Source organism: Chrysemys picta, chromosome 6, assembly GCF_011386835.1.
Source record: "Chrysemys picta bellii isolate R12L10 chromosome 6, ASM1138683v2, whole genome shotgun sequence".
Taxonomy (NCBI): Eukaryota; Metazoa; Chordata; order Testudines; family Emydidae; genus Chrysemys; species Chrysemys picta.
This window is the reverse complement of record NC_088796.1, coordinates 22,704,965-22,729,264: the sequence shown is the minus strand read 5'-3', so window position 1 is coordinate 22,729,264 and position 24,300 is coordinate 22,704,965. Positions and strand designations below refer to the sequence as shown.

General features: G+C 39.2%; 1 protein-coding gene and 1 long non-coding RNA gene across 3 annotated transcripts in view; both read left to right on the top strand.

The window, feature by feature from the left end:
- GOLPH3 (golgi phosphoprotein 3) overlaps window positions 1-22,619 on the top strand; it is a 53,086-nt gene extending 30,467 nt beyond the window's left edge. For both annotated transcript variants that reach the window (XM_005303846.4, XM_005303845.4), the window contains exons 2-4: window positions 3,130-3,261; window positions 13,175-13,289; window positions 20,665-22,619. In XM_005303846.4, the coding sequence (XP_005303903.1) occupies window positions 3,130-3,261; window positions 13,175-13,289; window positions 20,665-21,089 (672 nt within the window). In that variant the 3' untranslated portion in view covers window positions 21,090-22,619. The remainder of the gene's footprint in view (window positions 1-3,129; window positions 3,262-13,174; window positions 13,290-20,664) is intronic.
- On the top strand, window positions 15,334-16,613 carry LOC122174687 (uncharacterized). Its single transcript, XR_006176845.2, has 3 exons — window positions 15,334-15,462; window positions 16,209-16,379; window positions 16,478-16,613. It is a non-coding gene; the product is annotated as an uncharacterized LOC122174687 (long non-coding RNA).
- Window positions 22,620-24,300: the final 1,681 nt, after the last annotated feature.

Here is a 24,300-nt window from a genome sequence, read left to right as displayed (position 1 = left end):
TTTGTTTCATTTCAATATCTAATTTTTCTTTCAAAGGATGCTGTTCAGTGGGAAATACTAGTAGGAAGTGCCAGTAGAGAGCCTGAGACATAATCCCTTGTATCAGAGGCCTGGTACGAAGCAGGCCCTGCTCACAGAATCTGGCAAGAACAGGGCTTATGTCTCAGGCTCTCTTCCTACTACAGTGCCATTCTGATCAGGCCAGTAATCCATCTAGTCTAGTATCCTGCTTCTGACAGTGGCCAGGACCAGATGTTTCAAAGCCCACCGTGGACAAGTTAAGGAATAGTCTATCCATAAAAGAAGCTTCTTTCTAGCTCTCATTAGTTAGTGGTTGGCATATGCTCTTCAGCATAAGTTCTTTTTTTTTTTTTTTTAATTGTATAAAGATGTTTGTTTCATCTACTACAGTGGTGGGCAACCTGCAGCCCGTGGGCCACACGTGGCCCATCAGGGTAAGCCACTGGTGGGACGCCAGACCGTTTGTTTACATTTTCACAGATGCCTGCAGCTCCCAGCGGCCACAGTTCACCATTCCCACAGCTCCCATTGGCTGGGAACAGCGAACTGCGGCCACTGGGAGCTGCAGGCGGCTGTGCAAATGTAAACAAACGGTCTGGCAGCCCGCCAGTGGCTTACCCTGACGGGCCGCAGGTTGCCCACCACTGATCTAACAGCTGTGGATTTTGTCAATATTTATATAATATAAATATTCCTTTTTGAATCTTACTGAATCCTTGGTATTACTGACACTTTGCAGCAATGAGTTCCACAGGTGCTTAATGCTCTGTTTATCTTTATATATAAAAACACTTTACTGTGTCATTTTTAATAGTTTGATCAGTTGACAAAATTTTTGTTAAACTGTTCATAATTACTGTGAGAATAATGTACATTTAATTTGATTAAAAACTGCATATTCAACATTAATGTATAGCAAAATCATGAATACACGCATGCACTCATTTTAGCTTGGTATAACTACACATCGACATATTTGATTTGAGAGCGATATAAAATCTCATGCTTCATGGTTTAATAAAATCTTTTTGGGGGGTTAGCATGAGACTTTCATGATTATCAGATTATCTCATATCTGCCTACTGGGGAGTTTCTTGCACCTTCCTTTAAAACATCTGGTGCTTGCCAGTGCTGAAGACAGGATGCTGGACCAGATGGACGATGGGTGTGATCCAATATGACTTTTCCTATATTCCTTTGATTTTGATTTTCTTCTAAAGAGTTTGGTTTTGTCCTATATTTTAAGTTTACTTATGAAAAATAGTATTATGGCAGTGTTGACTACTCTATAGTTAAAATTGAAGTTAGCTTCCATCATAAGCTAGAATTTCAACCCTCCTCCCAAACTTTGGAAATGCATTCTTCTTTGCCTTCAAAATAAATACGAGTTAAAAATTAGTTTGGCTTGAAAATGGCCTACATTTGGTATTATCTTGAACTACTGTAAGTCAAACGCTTTAGACATATGTGGCTTTCAAATTGACACTATTCCTTTAAGTGACATTAAAGTCACGACAAAAACTCAAGCAATGAGATGCACAGTTAGGAAGATTTCTTGGGTCATCTCTTCCATTTCTCCTGTCCATACAGGACTTTTTCCTAAGCAGAATAGTATAAAGATCACAGAAACCTAAGATACTACTTTAGACTTGCTTTAGTTCATCCTTAAATTGCTATCTTGTGGCATGCATAAATACTATTTTACAATAGGCTTCAAAAATACTTAGCCAGTTGTATTCAAAACAGGAAACTAATGACTAGAAAAATAGCTAATTATGATAGAATTGGTTTGGAAAACTACTTTATTCTGCGTGAGAGGAGTACACTGAATAAAGTGTTGCATATAATTAGGGGCCTACCAGATTAATGGCTATGGAAATTGTGGCATGGACCGTGAAATCTGGTGTTTGTATACTTTTTACCCTAGGGTAAAAGTATACAAAGGTACACAACGGTTCTCAAAGTGGGGGTCCCAACCCAAAAGGGCACCACAAGTCTACTGTAGGGGGGTTTTGCAGTGTTGCCCCCTTACTTTTGCGCTGCCTTCAGAGCTGGGCGCTTGGCCAGCAACTGCCGTTCTCTGGGCTGTTCAGCGCTGAACGCAGAGCAGAGAGTGGCAGCTGCTGGCTAAGTGCCTAGCTCTGAAGGCAGCACCATTGCTAGCAGCAGTGGAGAAGTAAGGATGGCAGTATCATACCATGCCACTTTACTTCTGCATTGCTGCTGGCGGTGGCACTGCCTATAGAGCTGGGCACCTGACCAGCAGCCGCTACTCTCCAGCTTCCCAGCTGTGAAGGCAGCGCAGAGGTAAGGGTGGCAATATAGCAATATACAATAGGCTTGCAACCTCTTTTTGGGTCGGGACCCCCAGTTTGAGAAGCACTGCAGAGAAATCACACATTTATTGCGGGTTGGTCACGGCATAAATAGCAAATTTCGCAGATGTATTACATGGCTATTTATGCTGTGACCAACTTGCAAAAAACTATGATTTCTCTGCGTTTTAAGTAGATCCCTTCATGTGATCTGGGATTGCTTATTGATTATTATGCATAATCATGCTATTTACATTAATAGCAGTCTGAAAGCCAGTATTAAGCATTTCATCAGGGCCTTTCTACTTATGAATGTAAATGTAATGTTAGCATTGCTCAGGAAACAAAAATAATTCTATTCAACCAGTAGAGTGTCTACATTAGATTACAACTTAAACTTTGAGGTCTGAAAAATTAATTACAAAAATAATTTATATATACTGCTTGTGCCTATGTTTAACACAGCACACTGAAGGTAACTAAAAAGCTGTCATTTACTGCAATATTTGTTTTAATTTTCTAATGTTTCACCACTTTTCAAAGATAGACATTGAGAAACCAATTAAATAAATCTGGGGTAGGTTTTCTTCCAGATTTTCTGTATAGAGTGGTGGGTGAAAAGCTAATTTTTCTAGGTTTGCAGTGGTAGGAGACGAAAATTGACCTTTGAAATTCTAAGAAATTTAAAATTTATTTAATTTAAATTCTAAGATTTGACTAGAGAAGACAGCAAGCCTTTCTGTTTTCGGGTCAGATGAAAAACTTTTGCTTAAAGTTGTCTTTCCTTCTGCAGGGTTACACGTCTTTTTGGAATGATTGTATCTCCTCTGGGTTGCGTGGCTGCATGTTAATTGAATTGGCATTGAGAGGACGTCTTCAACTGGAGGCATGTGGAATGAGGCGCAAAAGTCTATTAACAAGGAAGGTAAGAGGAAGAGGCAAACAAAATCTTATTTTTTCTGTATTGTTCTAAGCAATTGGCTAGGTGTAAATTACAATTTGAATAATGAAAAAAAATCTTTTTGTGTATTGAGATATGTTACCCAATCATGGTTAGGGCCCAAATGTGCTAAGGGCTCTACAGTATACTGATTATGCTGTGTGTATATGCTTCAGCACCATCACTACTCTGAAGAACTTTTAAACGGAGTTAATGAATTGATGTGCATAACTTGAAAAAATTGAAGCATCTGGGCCCCAATTTAGTAAAAGACTTCAGTATGTGCCTAATGTAGCACATGATCAGTCTCACAGAAGTCAATGGGACTACTCATATACTCTGAGTTGGGCATGTGCTTATGTACCTTATTGAATCAGGGCCCTACTTAAGCTAAAAATCTGAGTCAGTCTTTAATCCATCACTTTTGCACCTGGATTTTGCAGGTTTTAAATTAAAGAAACTCTTTGTGGCGATTCCTGCAATACTTAGGGATTATTAATCATAGCGGCGCTAATGGATATTTATAAAATCAAGTTATTGAAAAATGGTTAAATGTTGCCTTTTTACCATAAAATAAATTTACTTTTGTGGGCAGACTGCCCTGTCAGCGTTATCTTTTGGTCAACTTTTTTTAAAGCAGAGTTTGAAAACTTTCCAAGCCTCCTCCCAACCTCCTCTACTTCTGAAGAATTGGACCTCTGTTCAGGTAGACAGATCTAACTACTGTTAAGTCTAGTCCAGCAGTATTCAGCCTTAATTTGTTTGCACAGAATCTTTCCCCCCTTCAAAGCCTCATACAGTTTCTTCGGTTTGTCAGACATTCAAGAATGTTTCTTAAAGGCTATATTTATTCTGGATCCTCATACCAATACTGTTTTTCTTCCTAGAATTTTGTTAACTGCTTTTAATGAGAGTCTAAAAGCTGTATTATGTGAAATGATATGGATACGTGCACATGTGCAATCAGGAATAAAAAACCAAATAGCCATTTTGCATTTTATTTTGTTGTTCGTGTATTTTAAAAATAAAATAAAATAAAATAACTTGGAGTTAAAAGATGTTTCAGTCGTAGGTGCTTTGTTTTTCTGGTGTTTGTTGCCATTGAAAGAATACTTCTTTAGTCTCTATAGTCCCGTCTTTCCATATATGAAAGACTTAACCTAAAATGGATGAAAATGTTATGCGGTGCTTAAGGAATAGCATAGCTAAAAGCCTTAAATGCTCATATTTAAAATGTTCATTCTTTCACATCTCATACTTACAGGGGCACTTTCAAGGTTCATTTGCTTAGAATTTGACCTACTTTTTGTTTGAAAAGCCATCCATTCTTTATTCCATCAGAGTGAAGGGTGCATGCTTTTTACTAAAACAAATGCTAAAATATCAGCAACCGCATAATAAAAAGCGCACAAGAACATCTTGAAGAAAGTAATTTATTTTGAGCTTCAAAGAGAGACTTAAATACTGTGGCAAAAATATTTAAAGCATGAGGTCTATTGAAATGGAGGGGCTAGTGGATTCAGTTTATCCATCTGATTTTGAAACGTAACAGATTAAAATCTGTGAAGTTTTGAGGATCACCCAGACCAGTAAGGGATCCTGTCACTGCCTGCCTTGTAATTTTGGGTGCCTTAATGCTATGCTGCTATGGCTCACTGCTGTGACACCAGTAGCCAGCCCACAAGCCTAAAAGTTTCACCCTGGCTTCCTCCAGTCTAGTGACTCTTTGCAGGGTAACCCCCGCAGCCTTCCAGTCCTGAGTCTCTCCAAACACGTCTGCCCACAGTTCTGAACTACCAGACATTTGGACTTTCCCCCTTTGATTCATCATTCCCAAAGGTGTGAAAACAGCCCCATGTTATCAGCTTACTTTGGCACGTGCGCTCCACACAGTTTGCACAAGAGACCTGCTTGGGGTAAAAAATAAACAAAAACGTTTATTTAATAGAAAAATCACAGATTCAAAGATGAAATAGTAAGGGAAAGCAAACGCATATAAACACAAAATAAACATAAAGATGCAACTTTAGGCTTTACACTTCTATGTTAGATAAATTCACTTTTCTAATACCAGTTATCTATTGCCTCTGAACGGTTTCCCAGCATGCCCCCGAGTCCTAAGGGGGGATCCAGCATACACAGACACTGCCCCACCTTCAAGACTGTCCATGAGTTCTGGATAGCCTTCTCTTCAACCCTTTCTCTTTTAAGTGTTTGCAGGTTTTTTTCCTCTGACTAGGATGGTTCATGGTGGGGGGAAATTCCCTCTGAACTGTAATTGTCCATCACTTGCCTTTTCCTGGGTTGTACCATGGATCGTTACTTGTGTCTGACTTTGGGTAAACATCTGGCTGGGGAGGAGTACCACCTCTCTTCTTTCAGGTGTATTTGAAATTGTAGTACAGATTGAGCATAGAATGTTATGTATATAAATGTATAGATTCACAACCACAGTCTGTATACATATCTCATAATCACCATCAAGCTCAGAACATTACAAGCTTTCATAAAAGACCTTACTCAACATATTTTTATGTACAATAACATTGTATACAAGCAGTTGATTCAGTTGATTCCTCTTTGGGGTACAGACCACCTGTTCTCCCCGGGGGGGTGCCTGAACTCTGATTGTCAGCCACACAAGTTAAATATTGGTTGACTTCATTCTTCTGAAGACTTCATTGACTTCTTCTGAGCAAAAGTAATTTTCTTTATGGACATATTGAGACCCTCTAATAGGTTTATAATCTTTTTCATTATAAATGTCAAAGGTCTTATCTTTCCATTCTCCTGACAAAGTTCGCATTCACTCCATGTGATGGGGGTTCAAAATGGTGTAATATTTAGGCAGGTTTTCTCAGCCCAGACCACTTCTATCCAATCAAATTCCCAGATTGTTGTCATTCTGCGTCAATGTACTTGTGGTTCCCCTGGCATCATGTGGCCACAGAACTGCTTAACCTTGCGTATCAGGAATCAAATATCTGCTGCCAGCCTCATTTCCGATATTCATGTTACTGCTCCCAAGACAGTTTGTTGAATCAGGAATTATATATGGCAACACCCTCCCTCTTGGGCCCCCCAATATTTCTCATGCTGTTGCAGACAAGTAAATATGGAGCTGATAGGTCTGAGCTGAGAGTAATTGGATGTTCAAGTAGGTTTTAAGACATCCCCTTCCTACACTTGATCAACAGAGACCAATCCATAATCCACTAGTGAGAGACTTTCAAGTGACTTCCTTGGGCATTGGAGTAGGTCCGAGGAAAGCGCACACATGTTCAGGTCAGGCAGTCCTTTGGAATTAGGAAAGGAGAATAACTGAGCAAAATAAATTATAGAAGAGTGTGCTGCTCAGTGCAGGGCAGGGGGAGGTGGATTGTAGTATACACTTTAAATCAGAGGTCCCCAGACTGGGGAAACATGCTCCCCTAGAGGGGCCCAGAGGAATGTTGCAGGAGGTACGGCTGGGGCCCAGGCCAGCCTCCCCCAGCCCCCCCCCCCCCCCCCCCGGCTCCACTCCTGGCAGCATTGAGTCAGACATCCATAAACAAGTGGATTACCAGACTGTGAGGTCCAAACAGTGAAGAACTTGCTTAAAGAGGAGAAGTTTCATATTTAGTACCACTCAACTCCAAAGCAGCACTGCTGCATTATGGAAAATCAGCAGTCGAACTTCCATATAACAGAAGTATGCATACTCAGCTTCAGGATATGAGACGTAACCATATCTCTCTAGGCCTTAGTTCACCAGACTAAAATAGATTTCTCCCTTGTGGGCACTTGGTGCTGTGATTGATTTCCCAAGATCATTTCCCCATTTAATAGTGTGGAAAAGACAGGGTGGTCCTGACCTCCAGGTTGAAAACCTAAGTCAAATTCAGTCCCTAAAAAGAGGCATTTAGAGCAGGCCAGTGATGGTCTGTGAAGTGTTCTGCAAGGGCAGAGACACATTCAGAGGATCTACAGAAGAGAGAAGAAAGAGAGGGTGATTGGGATTGCCCAGCTGCTTCCCTCCATGTAACAGTGCACTGTGTAATCCAATTAACTTCCCCTTGAGGGGAAAACTGGAGAGTAAGAAACAGGTACAAGCAGGTCCCAGTATAACAGAGAGACAAAGGAAAATAACGATGGGAAACTGGCTGCAGGTAAATGGCAAATTACATGATAAAATACTCCATTTTGAGGCATAATGGAAAAATACCTGATTCCATGGCCACAGAATAACAGAGTCCATAGAGCTTTGATTGAGATGAATGGAACAATTTACATTTCATAGAGCTGCTAATTCAGGCTGGCGCTGCTGTATTGGTTTATATTCGGTTCACCTTTTTGAGGATATCTCCGCAATTGTAAGTACTAGCAAAAAACTTCTTTTTAAATAAGAAAACAACCTCTCTGAAACCCGTTTACATCTCCTCAGGGAGTTATGATCCACAGGGTGAGAAGGCACAACTGCAAACAATCCCAATGTGACGGAAAGATAGGAAGAATAGTAAGAGGCCATTATGGCTCCATCAGGGCTCTTTAATGACCTGAAAATAAAAACAAGAATCCTACAAATAGTAGGAAGCACGGACATATTGCTAATGATGAATACAAAATAATAGCACAAGGACATAGGAACAAAATCAGAAAGGCTAAGGCACAAAATGAGTTACATCTGACAAAGGACATAAAAGTCAATAAGAAGAGCTTCTTTAAATACATTAGGAGCAAGAGAAAGATGAAGGAAAGTGTAGGTCCTCTAGTTAGCAGACCAGCAAGGGGAAGGAACACAAGCCAAAATAAGGAAAGAACAGGTTAAAAAATATTTAAATAAGTTAGATGTGTTCAAGTTGGCACGGTCTGATGAAATTCATCCTAGGGTACTTAAGGAACTAGCTGAAGCAATGTTAGGACCATCAACATTTGTCTTTGAGAACTCTGGAGGACTGGTGAGGTCCCAGAAGGTTGGAGATTGGAAACATAGTACCTACCTTTAAAAGGGGAACAAAGAGGACCCAGGGAGTTATAGACCAATCAGCGTAACTTGATGTCTGGAAAGATACTGGAATAAATTATTAAAAAATCAGTTTGTAAGCACGTTGAGAATGATAGGGTGATGACAAATCCATGTTGGTTGTTACTTAAGAACAAATCATGCCAAACCAGCATAATTTCCTTCTTTGACAGGGATGCTGGCATAGTGGATTGGAGGGAGCTGTAGATGTGATATCTTGATTTTTAGCAAGACTTTTGACACAGTTTCACTTGACATTCTCATAAGCAAACTAGGGAAATATGGTCTAGATGAAATTAGTATAAACTGAGTGCAAAACTGGTTGGTTAAAAGACCATACACAGATAGTTACCAGTAGTTCACTGTCAAACTGAGAGGACGTATCTAGTGGTGTCTTGCAAGGTCTGGCCTGGGTCTGGTACTATTCAATATTTTCATTAATTACTTGGATAATGGAGTGGAGAGTATGCTTATAAAACTTGCAGATGACATCAAGCTGGGAGGGGGTTGTTGCTTCCCCTTTGGAAGACAGCAGTAGAATACAAAATTACCGTGACAAATTGGAGAATTGATCTGATTTCAAGAAGATGAAATTCAATAAATATAAGTGTAAAGTACTACAAAGAAAGAAGGAAGCAAAAATGAGACACAGAACTACAAAATGGGGAATAACTGATGAGGCAGTAGTACTGCTGAAAAGGATCTGGGGGGTTATAACGGATCTTAAATTGAGGGCGATTAAACAATGTGGTAGACTTACAAGAAAGGCTAATATTATTCTGGGGTGTATTAACAGGAGTGTCATATGTAAGACATGGGAGTAATTGTCCCACTCTACTCGGCACTAATGAGGCCTCAGCTGCAGTACTGTGTCCAGTTCTGGGTGCCACATTTCACGAAAGATGTGGACAAATTGGAGAGAGTCCGGAGGAGAGCAACTAAAATAAGTTTTAGAAAACCTGACATATGAGGAAAGGTTTAAAAAATCTGGCCGTGTTTAGCCTTGAAAAAAGAAGGAGGGGGGACCTGATTAGTCTTTAGATATGTGAAGGGCTGTTATAAAAAGGATAGTGATCGATCGTTCACCATGTCCACTGAAAGTAGGACAAGAACCAATCAATTTAATATGTAGCCAGGGAGGTTTAGGGTTGATATTAAAAACTATGTGTCTATAAGGGTAGTTAAGCACTGTAATAGGCTTGCAAGGGAAGTTGTGGAATCCTTTAAGAACAGGTTAGACAGACACCTGTCAGGGTGGTCTGGATAATCCTGCCTTAGTGCAAGGAGCTGGACTAGACAACCCCTCAAGGTTCCTGCTAGCCCTACATTTCTCTGAATCTATGAAAAATAGTTGTTATGATCACCACAAAAAGTAGTAGTAAACTATGGCCCCTCTTTGTTCTTGTGATTTAAAATGTCATATAGATCTGTTCTTCCCACTTCGGCTGGGGATTAGATATGATGGATGCCTTGCCTGTTAGAAATACAAACCTATGCATTTTGTGCCACAAACTAAGGAATTGTCTATTAATGCAGCTCAAATCACCACATATCACTTGAATGTCTTTGGGCATTTGTTCCTATCAGACTAATTTATTAGTTTTATGCCATCTGCTTCTGAACATTATTTTCTTTGTTGTATGGCTTCATCACACTGTTTACAGTGCTGAAATTCAGATTTTCATGTTCCTGCCCCAATGATAGATAACTGCATGGCAGATCTTCTCTTTTTAAAAAGTGGTTCTCAGTTTTGCTGCTATAGCAATACTCATAGAGTTTGAAGGCAGCATGGGCCATCAGATCATCTAGTCTGACCTCCTGTCTATCACAGGCCACCAACATGCTAAATCCAACAATCCAGACACTTGGGGTTGTCCCCTTCCACATTAGTAAGTAGAAATTGAAAACATTGGATTTTGAATGATATCAGTCCCTATATCAAATGTGCTTGCTAGAACAGAGTGATTTAGTTGTTTCTAGAATGTTGAAGTCCCCCCAATATTCAGTCTTGATAGCAAATCACATCTAGAGGAAACTCGCGTTACCAGTCACCTGATAGCACCCTCTTCCAGAAGGTTCTAATTTTACCAATGTCATGGATTCCATGATTTTTGGGAGGAGGGCTAATTTAATATTCGTGCTCTGACAGGTTTTTTTTTTTTTTTTTTTTTTAATAGGTAGTAGTATGATGGTAGACAGGGCTCTATATGAGCATAGGATTGGGATCCAGCTGCTCTTGTCCTAAATTCCATGTACGCTGCGCAGCTGGGTGGCCTGTCCCTGTACCCCGTCTCCAGAGTGCAGGGAGGACAGGGACATGACAGGGCTCAGGACACAGAGAGCTTGCTGGAAACTGCTGCTGTGTCTGAACTTGCTGATCTACTTAAAAGGGCAGCATACTTAAAGTGGGTTCAGCATACTTAAAGGGCCAATGTGTGTCTGTCTGTCTGTCTCACTCTGTGTGTGTGTCATACTCACCTCCTCCCAACACATAATTGTGGTGGTGGTGGTGTTACTTCTTTCAAAGTGTGTTATTTTAATTGTTTGACTGGTCTGTGCATTTCATAATTTTTATTTCTTTCTTGCTTAAATTTAATTATTTTAGTGAGTTCTAACATGCCTAACCTGTCCTGGCTGGAGTAATTATCCTTATGGTAACTTTTTAAAAAGATATATTATATCTAGGTTTTTGGTTTCTACTGGTGGTGCACATCTGCACAGTACCTCAATATGGTACATATAACAAAATTAATTCCGCACATGGATGGAAAAAAATAGAGGGAACACTTAGGGTTACCATATTTCAGCAAGCAAAAAAGAGGACGGGAGGAGCCCCGCCCTAGCCCCTCCCACTTCCCGCCCCCCCAGAACCCCCAACCCTCCCCCCGTTCCTTGTCCCCTGACTGCCCCCTCCTGGGACCCCTGCCCCTAACTGCCCCCCAGGACTCCACTCCCTATCTAAGCCTCCCTGCCTCTTGTCCCCTGACTGCCCCAACCCTTATCCACACCCCCACCCCCAGACAGACCCCTGGGACTCCCACGCCCCATCCAACCACTCCCCACCCCCTGACAGCCCCCCCCCAGAACTCCCAACCCATCTAAACCCCTCTGCTCCCTGTCCCCTGACTGCTCCGATCCCTCTCCCCACTCCTGCCCCCTGACAGCTCCCCCCCAGAACTCTCAGCCCCCCACCCCGCTCCTTGTCCCCTAACTGCCCCCTCCTAAGACCCCTGCTCCTAACTGCCCTCCAGAACCCCACCCCCTACCTGTACCCTGACTGCCCAAAACTTTCTCCACTCCTCCCAAAAAGCCCCCCCCCGTTTCTTGACTGCCCCCTCCAGAACCTCCCTGCCCCTTCTCCTGCCCCCTGGCCCCCTTACCCTGCTGCTCAGAACAGGGTGTTGGGCTCTGTGCGAGCCGGACACGTGGCTAAGCTCCCCAGCACAACAAAACCCGGTCCCTGGCCCTGCACAGTGCTGCCGGACCGGGCTGCAGGGGAGAGCTGCCCTTGTATCAGCACAAAGTGCTCTCGCTCCCGTTTTGCTACGCTGCATGGCAGAAACCGCTCCCAGTTGCAAAAGGGGAGGGCTGCACTTTGTGCTGATACACTTGCTCAGAATGCAGGGCGGATCCGGCTCCTCTACAGCTGCTCCGGAGTCCAGCCCGGGACTTTCCTGCAGCCCTCCCAGCCGCTCGCTCTGCTCTGCCGGGGGAGCGGGAAAATCCCAGACATTGTGAGTGCTTTACAAATTCCCCCCGGACGCTATTTTTAGTACAAAAAGGAGGACATGTCCGGGTAAATCCGGACGAATGGTAACCCTAGAACACTGCTCTTGTGTTGTAATTCCAGATTTGACTCTCTTTTGGGCCATAGACCAAAAAAAACCTTCCTGATTTCCCTGGAGTTCTGTGAGGATGGGTTTAGTTTTAAAGCACTTTGAAAATGAAAACTTTTGTGTAAGTGTTTCAGATATTGAATAAATGACTGGATTTTCTTCAAGAATGCCACTGATCCTGTTGAGGCTCCAAGAAACCTGCATTTGAGAATGGGTCTCAGTTAAAATAATATCTAATTTCACTGTTGCATGGAATTGTTGCTATTGTTTAAATATACTAAAAATCGGTAATGCAATTCTTCTGCATTATGTCTTTAATGTAGGATATGAAATGAGAATTGTGCTGCATATATTTGCATGCAGATACTTTTTTTTTTTAAGTAAATAAAAATCATGTCACCAGATGTCAACTGCTGAGCAGAACTTGCTGTTTACAACAGAAAGATCATAACATTGTTATGGAAGAGAGTGAATTGCAGCTAGTGGGAGACCACAAAGAAATTTTGATGAATAGTTATCTGCTGAAATGTCAATTCTAAAAATTGAAGTGTAGTAAAGTTTAGCAATAAAGGTTACTTTGGATGGTTCAGTAAGTCTGACTAATAAAACTTAATCAGAGATTCTCTTTACATAATGATTAAGTTTCAAAGTTGGGAACAGTATTTGTAAAGTCTGTCTATAAATGACTCTACTTGATAATTACACACTACTTACTTTTCACAGCTAAATTCTTGGCGGCCTTAATTTTTTGTACAGCAGAAGTACAAACTGTAAGTCACCAGGTATGGTAAAATGAGGTTTTAACTAAAGCTGCCCTGCAGGTTCTTCAGAGAGAAAGAGGAAATTGTTGGTGGTTTTTAAATTGGGTTTAAATTGTTTCAAACAGGATGTTCCTGATCAAGATGTAGTGTGCACTGTTGAGAATTGCAGATCAAATGTAATAGTGTTGTGTGGTATTAAGGGGTATTTTCCCAGTTTTTATCCTAGATGTTTAAGGTGTATAAAATGAGATGAAAATACAGAAGGATGATGTGTAATGCATTCTTTTACTTGCCGTCAGGTGATCTGCAAGTCAGATGCTCCCACAGGGGATGTTCTACTTGATGAAGCTCTGAAGCACATTAAGGAAACCCAGCCTCCTGAAACAGTACAAAACTGGATTGAACTGCTTAGTGGTAAGATGTCAACATAGGATTTTTAAATATTTAAAAAAATAATTCTCGTTAACTGTCATCACTGGATTAGAGGAAATATTGTAAGCTTCTTGGGGAAGGGCCTGATCCTTGGTGTGTTGCAGCACTTATCAAAATGAGGCCAGTTGGATAATACAAGTAAATGCTGGTATTGGCTTAACTAGATAGAAGGGATCCAGATGTAAAACTTGGGGATACTAATTGCCTGGCACATCAGATTTTGAGGGATATTAAGCCAAAATATTTGGGAACACCACATCTCCTCTGTTGAGAAATAACAGTTGAATCCACAATAACACAAGCCTTTCTCTCCAAGTTATAAAAGCCTTTTCCCTCTTATCTGGAAGAAGGGATCGCTTCAGTTCAGGTTACATCCTTATAGTTTACTGTTCACGTCCTCCAAAGATCTTGCCTACATCCTCCAGTGAAGAAATGGAAGTGAGGAATTGATATTTCAAATTTAAAACAAGGACATAATTAAATTGGAGATTTTATAAATCAAAACAAGCCCACAACTTCCTTTACTTTTGTTTCAGAATTCACCATTCAGAGAAACTTATAAAATATTTTGAAATTTGACTAAACAGAGTAGTCAGTTCTAATATCTTCAGAATGAAGGATGCAAGATGACTTATTGGGGCACAATTGCCTTGATACAGTTCCACAAATAGGTTTTAAGAGATGGAATGCAAATTAGATTATACCATTACTGAAGAAAATGTTAATTGCAAGTACACTTAAATCCATGACAGTTGTTCTCCACATAGTGCATCAGTTGCACTGAAATGAAAAGGGAATTCTACCACTGAATGATGATCATCTTGTTTTATGCAGTGCCTTTCCATCTCAGTGTAGCAAGACTCATTTCAAAGTTGTTTGTCTGAAGGATGGATTAATTTAAATCAAAATTATTTAAATTGCCAGTTGCAGTCATGATTTAAATCAGCAAGCAGGAAACCTCGATTTTAATCATTTGTTTTTAATCTTATTTCACCTTTGTACTTTTTAGGAATTTTCCTAAAAAATGGTTCATTCTCATTGGTTGGTATAACCATTGAAATGTGTTGATTTGCAAACATTAAATAGCCTTTATGCTAAATATGGTACTAATTTTTGCTAAACAGGGGATACGCTATCTGTACTCCTTTATTTAAGCAGTTATATAACTTAAGTATACATTTATTTGGATTCTTAATTTTTACATTATTTAGGTTAGAAAATAGTGAATGATACATTTCATATTTGCTAGATGATATTTTGCTCAGGATTTGTCAAGCTGTATTTGGATGGAAATTAGAATTCAATTAAAAATATGCAAAAACCTGTTTTAAAATTGTTTTATATTAGTAAAATAAAACTATTTTGTGTTGTAAACTTATTTTTTCCCTTGTGTATACAAGAACATGTTTTGCATTTTAAACTAATTTATTAAACAAAAAAAGTATTAACTGTAGTCAGTGAATTGACTGTTTCTGGTCACCATGTGCCAGATTTTCAAAAATATTTGTGCCTAAAAATGCAGATGGATGCCTAATGGGATTTTCAAAAGTAACTAGGTCTCTAACTCACATTAAAAGAAGATGAAATCAACATGAAACCTGCTTAGACACTGTTTAAAAATCCCACTGGCATCTGTTTGCATTATTAGGGGTCTGTTTTTAAAAATCTGGCCCCATAACCTTTAAGTTTTTAGAATTTGTGGATTTCACCTCCCACCTCCTTGATTTTATTCATTGACTAGGAAAGGAACATAACTATACTGGGTCAGGCCAATGGTCCATCTCGCCCAGTATTCTATCTTGTGACAGTGGCTGGTGCAAGATGCTTCAGAGGGAATGAAGAGAACATGGCAATTATCAAGTGATCCATTCCCTGTCATCTAGCCCCACTTTCTGTTAGCGTTTTAGGGACACCGAGAGTATGTGGTTGCGTCCTTGATTATCTTGGCTAATAGCCATTGATGGACTTATCCTCTATGAACTTATCTAATTCTTTTTTGAACCCAATTATACTTTTGGCCTTCACAGCATCCCCTGGCAATGAATTCTACAGGTTGACTGTGCGTTGTGTGAAGAATTGCTTCCTTATGTTTGTTTTAAACCTACTGCCTATCAACTTTATCTGGTGACTCCTCGTTCGCGTGTTATGTGAATGGGTAAATAACACTTCCCTATTCACTTTCTTTACTCTATTCATGATTTTATAAACCTGTATCAGATCGCCCCCTTAGTGGTCTCTTTTCCAAGCTTGAACAGTCCCAGTGTTTTTAATCTCTCCTCATATGGAAGCTGCTTCATACTTCATACTGTACTTTTTCCAATTCTAATATATCTTTTTAGAAATGAAGCAACCAGAACTGCACTCAGTATTCAAGGTGTGGGTGTACATTGGATTTATATAGTGCTATTATGCTATTTCTTGTTTTATTATCTATCCCATTCCTAATGGTCTCTAACATTCTGTTCACGTTTTTGACTGCCCCTGCACATTGAGCAGATGTTTTCAGAGAACTATCCACAATGACTCCAAGAGCTCTTTCCTGGATGGTAACAGCTAATTTAGACCCCACACCATTTTGTAGGTATAGTTGGGATTATGTTTTCCAACGTGCATTAACTTTGCACTTATTAACATTGAATTTAATCTGCTGTTTTGTCACCCAGTTTTGAGAGATCCCTTTGTAACTCTTCATAGTCAGTTTTGGACTTATCTATCTTGAGTGATGTTATATCATCTGCAGACTTCGCCACCTTACTGTTTACCCCATTTTCCAGATCATTTATGAATATGTTTCACAGCACTGGTCCCAGTACAAATCCTCGGGGAATCCCGCTGCTTACCTCTCTCCATTGTGAAAACTGATCATTTATTCCTACCCTTTGTTTCTTGTCTTTTAACCAGTTACTGATCCATGAGTGGAATTTCCCTCTTATCCCATGACTGCTTACTTTGCGTAAGAGCCTTTGGTGAGGGACCTTGTCAAAGACTTTCTGAAAGTCCAGCCAAGTACAGTATATCCAGTGGATCACCCTTGTCCACATGCTTATTGACACCATCAAAGAATTCTGATAGGTTGGTGAGGCATGATTTCCCTTTACAAAAGCCATGTTGACTCTTCCCAAACATATTGTATTCATCTATGTGTCTGATAATTCTGTTCTTTACTATAGTTTCATCCAATTTGCGTTGTACTGAAGCTAGACTTACTGACCTGTAATTGCCAGACTTGCCCCTGGAGCCTTTTTTATAAAGTTGGCATTACATTAGCTATCCTCCAGTCATCTGCTACAGAGGGTGATTTAAATGGTAGGTTACATACTACAGTTAATTGTTCTACAATTTCATATCTGAGTTCCTTTGGAATTCAAGTGAATACCATTTGGTTCTGGGCATTTATTATTGTTTAACTTACCAGTTTGCTCCAAAATCTCCTCTATTGACACTTCATTCTGGGACAGTTCCTCAGATTTGTTACCTAAAAAGAATGGCTCATGTGTGAAAATCTCCCTCACATCCTCTGCAGTGAAGACCCATGCAAAGAATTCGTTTAGCTTCTCTGCAAGGGCCTTGTCTTCCTTGAGTGCTCCTTTAGCACATTGATCGTCCAGTGGCCATATTGATTGTTTGGCAGGGTTTCTGCTTCTGGTATATTTACATTTTTTTGCTGTTTTTCTTTCCTTTCTTTCTTTTTCTTTTTGTCTTTTGCTAGTTTTTCAAATTTGGTTTTGGGCTGCCTAATTATACTTTTACACTTGACTTTCCAGAGTTTATGCTTCTTTCTATTTTCCTCTGTAAGATTTGACTTCCGATTTTTAAAGGATCTCTTTTTGCCTCTAACTGCCTCTTTTACTTTGTTTAGTCACAATGGCAGTGTTTTCGTTGAGCCTCTATTGTGTTGTTTTTAAATCGTTTCCATGCAGCTTGCAGACATTTTACTCTTGTGACTGTTCCTTTTAATTTCCATTTAACTAGGTTCCTCACATTGTGTAGTTTCCCTTTTTGAAGTTAAATGCTACTGTGGTGGATTTCTTTCCTCCGTCCTCCCCCCAGAAAGATGCTAAATTTAATTACATTATGGCTGGTTTTACTAAGCAGGTCAGCTCTATTCACCTCTTGAACCAGATCCTGTGGGCCACTTAGGACTAAAAAAGCTTTCTTGCTTTTTCAACTCCAAACTGGTTTCTCAATTTTGAATGAAATAGTCCACATGAAGAAAATATTCTCTTTGCACCAGCTGCTAGCAAACTGAAACCAAAAGTAATTAAGGCAAAAGGTTCTTTGCTCAGCAGAAACTAAAAGTACTTATATTTGTAAAAATATAAATGCCAGCATTTGCTCCATTATAAAGACTGAAAATAATATAGATACTTAATGCAGTACATAACGTTGTGACGTATTTATAAAACTTGAGTTAACTTCAAATATGATTTTCCCCCTGATTCTATATATAAATTAAAAAATCAGCACCCTCCAACTCATTAAAATTTGAGGAGGGTTAATTGACGCAGCATATTTTTATTTAAATGATTTGACTAGAATATAGTAAAATTATGCCTTAACATAAATTGTCATAATTTCAATTTAATTTTAAACAAGTTTATGTTAAACAAAGAAAAATGTATTTAAATGTATTTGATTTTTTAAAATCATCTCTTTTTATCCACCCTGTTTGTCTCTGTTATTTCACCCAGAATGGAAATGAAATGCAGCTACTCTTACATGGATTGTAGCTGTTGTTGAACACTACAGAGCAACACTATGTAGTTTCGAAAAGAAAGTGAAGAAAACTACTGTGTTCAATGGAAACTACAACATGACTTCAGGACAGGCAGAATGAAATTAGAGGGCTAAAATCAGTGTTCCCTTGAGATTCTCCCCCCCCCCCCCCCTTCTGTATAGCACAAATAACTCAGATCAGTATTTAAATTAGAGTGGAGTCTCATTCCTTCCCCTCCTTCCTTCCCTCTTCACTGATTCACCTTTTCTCCCACTTCATTTCATACTTCACATTCATTATCACTATCCCTCCTCTCTCTTCTTTCACTGTGCATGAATTAATGGGAGAGGGAAAGGAAAGAACAGTTTTGTGATTTAATAGGAGTTCTGGTTAACAGCCCCCTAATCCTGCAAATATTTCCACAGCTTGTAAAGGCATTTACTTTTCTTATCCAAAATACCTCATTCATATTAGCACACTGCCTGTTTCCCCATGCTGAGAGTACTGGGCCAGTCCTGATTCAAAGGTCATGTAATGTGTCACCAACACCCTAGGTTTTCCTTTAAGGTCTCATCCATATTTTGACCTGGTTTGACCCTTCTGAGCTTTGAGCTCTGAGGAGATCACAGCCGAAGGTGGATATGCCTGAAAGCTAGATCAATCTTCTTTATTTATACTCTGTTATTTGGTGGCTGGTTTGGGGGTAGGATTTGGGAATCCTTGGTTTAGAGAACTGCTTTTTGAAGAATAATACTTGGATTTTTAAATAGACTTCACAACAACACACAGTTTTTGTTTTTTAGTATTTTGGCTGAAGACTTTTCCTGGAGAAAAGCCACTTGTATCTTAAATTAGTGCAGTATAATGTAAGTGAGAGAGAAAGGAAGATTCTATTTAAGAAGGTTGCTTACATGACCTCTTCCAGAGCCATCATGGAAGTGCAAATTGGGCCATTTTAAGGCAACTTTTTCAAGCAGGCGTGGTTCCTAAGGTGATCCCTACGGAAAGCAGCCTACAGAACATGCAAACTTGTGTCAGAACATCCACTGTTTCTGAAAATACAGCCACCACGTCTAAATCTCTAGTAGTGCAGTTCCATGTAGTTGGACACAAGGTGTCACCAAACTACTCATTTTATTAGCACCAACGATCTACATCTGAGTAATACAAACACCTAAAAAAGCAAGGAAACAATTAGCTAATATTCCCTACTTACTTTCTCTTACTGTGATCCATTATTTAGGCACAGTTTCAGGACCCACCGGAGGAAACGACGTTGAATCAGGCAGGGCTGGTAGAGTGCCCTTGTCGTTCACTAGGCAATAATGTGCATGCTGAAGGAGTCATACGTTCACAGGATCTTTGAGTCACACTACAAAACTTTACAGTCAGTTTTTTATTACATTTGTCACTTATTATATATACATGTGCAGCACACCCTGTGTTTCCTTGAAATGTTCTGAAGGAATTACACCCGCTACAATTTAAACATTTTTATTGTATATATGCAAAATGGCATTTTCAAAGGCCTGTAACTTGCCAAATCGGAACATTTGTCATAGAAATGTACGAAAGCCCTTATGAAGAAGAGCCATCTCCATGCCAAATTTTTAACTTTCATCTCCTTGCTGGCTTTTCAAAAAGATATTTTTTTTATATGAGGGAAACTTTTTTGTTTGTATGTTTTTGGGTCTTATCTTTTCTTTCTTAAAAAATTCACCTTCAACAGACGGCATCTAAAATTTCAGCCCACAAGATAAAAGCTTAAGCAGGTTACGAGTGACTAAAAACAAGAGTTAAATTGAAATGTTTGTCAATCTTAGCTAAGCAGTAGCCATTGCTGTAATACTCTGCACTTATTTACATGGTTTTACCCGAAATATTTAAGGTTAAGTAAAATACTTTTTAAAATTTTGTTCTTCTCCTTTAACAATGTGTTTGGAAATGCCTTTCCTTATTTCATGTCAACATCATAGCTTTCTTCAGGCATTACAAGAAGACATATAGTAGAGGGTGGATGGTCACCTTTATCTCAGATTTGTCTATAAAAAGGAAATGAGTATAAAACTAATCAGATAAAGCAATTAGAACGATATCTGGGATAAGAATCAGCATTAGCACAACTTTGTGGCAGAAAGAATGGCAATGGCTGAAAACGACAGTTTCCCAGCCTTTTCAAGCGGTAGTGCTGGAAATGGACAACTGGGAAAGATTGGAGAGACATTTTCTTCACAAAGAATTATTTTTATTCATCGTTTTCCTCTGTTTCTTCTCCACTTTCCATGGTTTTCTTACATACGTAAGTGATGACAAATATATAGTCGTAACAAAGTCATCACTTAGCTTGCATTTCACCTTCAACAGAGCGCAAACAAACCAGCTACATGTTTTATGTAAGTTGGAGTGCCCTGAAGTTGTTCAGGGAGGCACTCTTACGTTCCACTTGTCTAAGCCTATATCTGCTGGCCAGAGGTTAGAAGAGAGCTGCCGGTAGTATGGCATCTTTCTGCACTAAGCCACTATATTATTTGAAGCCTTTATTTCTGCACTACAAAAAAAGTGAACACTTATCCTTGTTAATAGTCAAGGTAGGAGCTAAACCTTGATTAACTGATTTTTTTTTGTTTGTTTCTTTTTTAGGTGAGACATGGAACCCATTAAAATTGCACTACCAGTTACGAAACGTGCGTGAACGATTAGCTAAAAACCTAGTGGAAAAGGGTGTATTGACGACAGAGAAACAGAACTTCCTTCTTTTTGACATGACTACCCACCCTCTCACCAACAACAATATAAAACAGCGCCTCATCAAGAAAGTTCAAGAAGCAGTTCTTGACAAATGGGTGAATGACCCTCACCGCATGGACAAGCGCTTGCTGGCTCTCATTTACTTAGCCCATGCTTCAGATGTTCTTGAGAACGCTTTTGCCCCCCTACTGGATGAGCAGTATGATTTAGCCACAAAGAGAGTGCGGCAGCTTCTGGATTTAGACCCTGAAGTTGAATGTCTGAAGGCCAACACAAATGAGGTCCTCTGGGCTGTTGTAGCTGCCTTCACAAAATAACTGCGATCAGATTGAAGTGTTCTTCTCTCTTCTTTATGTAAAGCAGTTGTTTCTCTTCTATTGACTATTCATGTTTTCTGTAATTTGTACCTTCTCACATGATGAATCAGCTCTTGTTTCACAGGAATGATAGGTGGTGTATTCCCTCTCCCTTTGTGTATCTGTATACGGATTCTGCTGGTACAAGAGACTTTCCTGTTTAAAAAAAGTTTTGCTGCCATATTGGCATTCCATTCCCTATTAAATTACAGTTACCTGAAATTCTTAGTTTAGTCCATTTTTCACTTTTTGGTTGCTGGAATGGTTTAACTTGGAAAGCACCTCAAGAAAGAAATGTGCATGCACTGTTGGATCACCAAATCTCGGGTTGATGCAGAGGTGTACACGCATCAGTAACATTCTGCCGTGCCGTTCATACAAAAGTCACAAAAAGGCCTTTTAAATCACCGAAGTTAAATATTGAAGTGTCTGTCAGGACATTTTATATATAGACATTGGTTCAAATGTGTTTAACAAAATTATTTTAAAATTAGAATATCCATTAAACATCTGCACAAATAGTTAATGTAAAATGCCCCATAAGTTTTACCTCTCATGTAAATCTCTTGTGTACTTAACATTTGGTTATATTACAACTCTGAATTACGAGGCTAGTGTAGACAGGTCCAGTTGTTTCACAAAGCAGTTTTGGGATGGGATACATTCCATTATATTCTGTATATAGTTTGAATTGTATATTAACAGCCCCCCATCTTTGTATTTTGCAAGATTTAATTAGTTGTACACCTGTGCCCCTTACTTGCTTTCAGCCATTGCCATTGGACGGAAAGATGGGCCTCTTATAAAGAGCATGTGTGTGAACTCTGTGTGTTCCCAATGTCTATGGAGTTGTACCATCCAGGTACAACTCAGCCTAAGCATCGCCTTTTATAATGTTTGTTGTATGGAAAGAAGACCAGTTGCCGTCATTGTTTATATTATTTCTGTATGGAAGAGGCTTGTGACCAGTACAGTTCTTGAGTGCAGTTTTTAATTTTGTTTGTACACAAGTTAATGTTTGTCTCTTAAATGTCATAATCTACTTACACTTAAAAAAATCAAATGTCAAACCTAGGAGGTCTTGCATGTAAATTGTTAGCAAGTAATGACTACAGTTCAGAGGACTAAGATTTCTGTAATGGGAAGCTCTACTATGTTCATTATTTTATATACAATTATGTTTATTAGCACAATGTAAAAAATATAAACTTTGGCTTTTTAAAGTTTATTACCTCTTTACCACTGCTTGTTATCTGCCACTGGTTTCACAGTGTAAATATTATGCATTGAGCAAATTAAACTTTTTTTTTCTCATAACATGCATACTAATAGTGGGGCTTACAGGTGTTTAGAAACTTTTTGGTTAACATTCAGAGCAAAAATACTAAGTGGTGTATAACTGTAGAGTTGAAGTTTAAGGGATCCCTAATCTGTATACTAGCTTTTTACCTACAGTAAATAAACTATGATCTTGAAAGTGCCTGAACCAGAGCAAGCATGTCATTTGTGTTTTGTGTTAACTAGAAAAATCTTATTTTGAGTTGAAAGTTTTAGTTGATATCCCTTTTATTGGAAGGAGATTGTTTTTACATTGTGAATGAAATACTGAATTGTTACTGCCAGTGTTAGTGTCTCATGTGTCCTACAGATTTGGGTGACTGGTACAAGACAATCTAAAGCTGGGTAATAGAATACAGTTGTCACTGGTAGACGTCTCAAGGTGGAAGAGCACTACTTTTCAGCCCAGCCTTAACTGGGCCCCCAGTTTTACACCCACAGTTTACTTTTGATCACTGATGTTGTAGCTTATTTTCAGATACAATCAGGTAATTAAATCTAAATGACCTCAATTCACTGCATTTCTAATTTGTAGGAAACTAATTGAGCCTGTGTTTCAAAATACAGCCCTAAACGTTAAATAGCACTTGCAGCTCGTAAGTGCTGTTATTTAGAGAATTCTATAGTATTTAAAGCATACTGTAAGATGTTTCAAACTCAAAATGTCCTACACAGGTCAGTGTAACCAAAACAAAACTGATGAAAATACATACTTTTAAAGATACTTTAAGGAGATTTATACACAGTGGGCAAGGTTGGGAGAGAGCATGCATTTAAAAATCACACGTCTGTCATCTTGTAAGATCACTGTAAGTGAGAAACAAAATGTACTCTTTCAATTTTTTGCATTAATTGACAACTCTTTGTCCATAGTCAGTTTCACTGTCTCTGTTCTCTCCTTTTCTCCTGGTGCCCTCCCCCACCCAAAACATTCAGTCAATTTCCTCTGTATTTCTTATAGGAAAAAAAGCGATCGCAAAACCGCAAGAATAGCAGGAGTATTCAGGAACCAAGTGTAGTGCCTAAAACTATTTCTAAACAGTTTTCCAAAAATAAGGAAGGTTTCAGGTTGATAATGTCCCTTTAAATATCTTTTCTGGCATCACTTACATCTTCATTCTGTGACTGTTTCCTTGCTCTTGTTTTGCTCTCCTGCCCTAATACGGAAGTAAAGCCCATTTTTCTCTCGTAGAAAGAAGTGTAATGATGTGTCCATACACAAGGCAACCGGTAAGGTGATAATGAAAAATTGCTCAGCTGCATTTTATCTTCCTGTCTCATCCATATGCTTTAGGAATACCTCTGTGATATGTCTGATACAATCAAGTCCTAGGGATTTTCCCAAATCTGAGCTTTAATGAAGATACGGTGCTGCATTACAGGACGGGCTTTTCAAACATTCTTGCCTTCACCACTGTTTCAGAAAGATTTCTAGTTGGGGAAATTTAAAATACCATGCTAAAAGAGATCACGTAGCTATTCTAGATAGCTTCTTACACTAGCGAGAACTGCAGCTCACTTAATGCCATACTGAAGACCTGTTTTGGAACAGCTCTGGCTGCTGCATGTCCCCAAACTCGCTAGGATCTACCTGATGAGCAACTTACTTTGAGGGCTGTAGTACTTCACATCACTAACACTGATAACTTCAGAGATACTAAATAGCATTGAGTGTTCATTCTCTACAACAAACCTTCTGGTTACTTATGTGAAAAACAAATCTAGGTGATAAATTCAGGCCTGATATCTTCTCATCAGCTTTTGAAATTAAAGGTCTTGATGTTCATGGTCATGCACCATGTTTAGAGTTTTTCTTTCCCCCCACATCTATGTA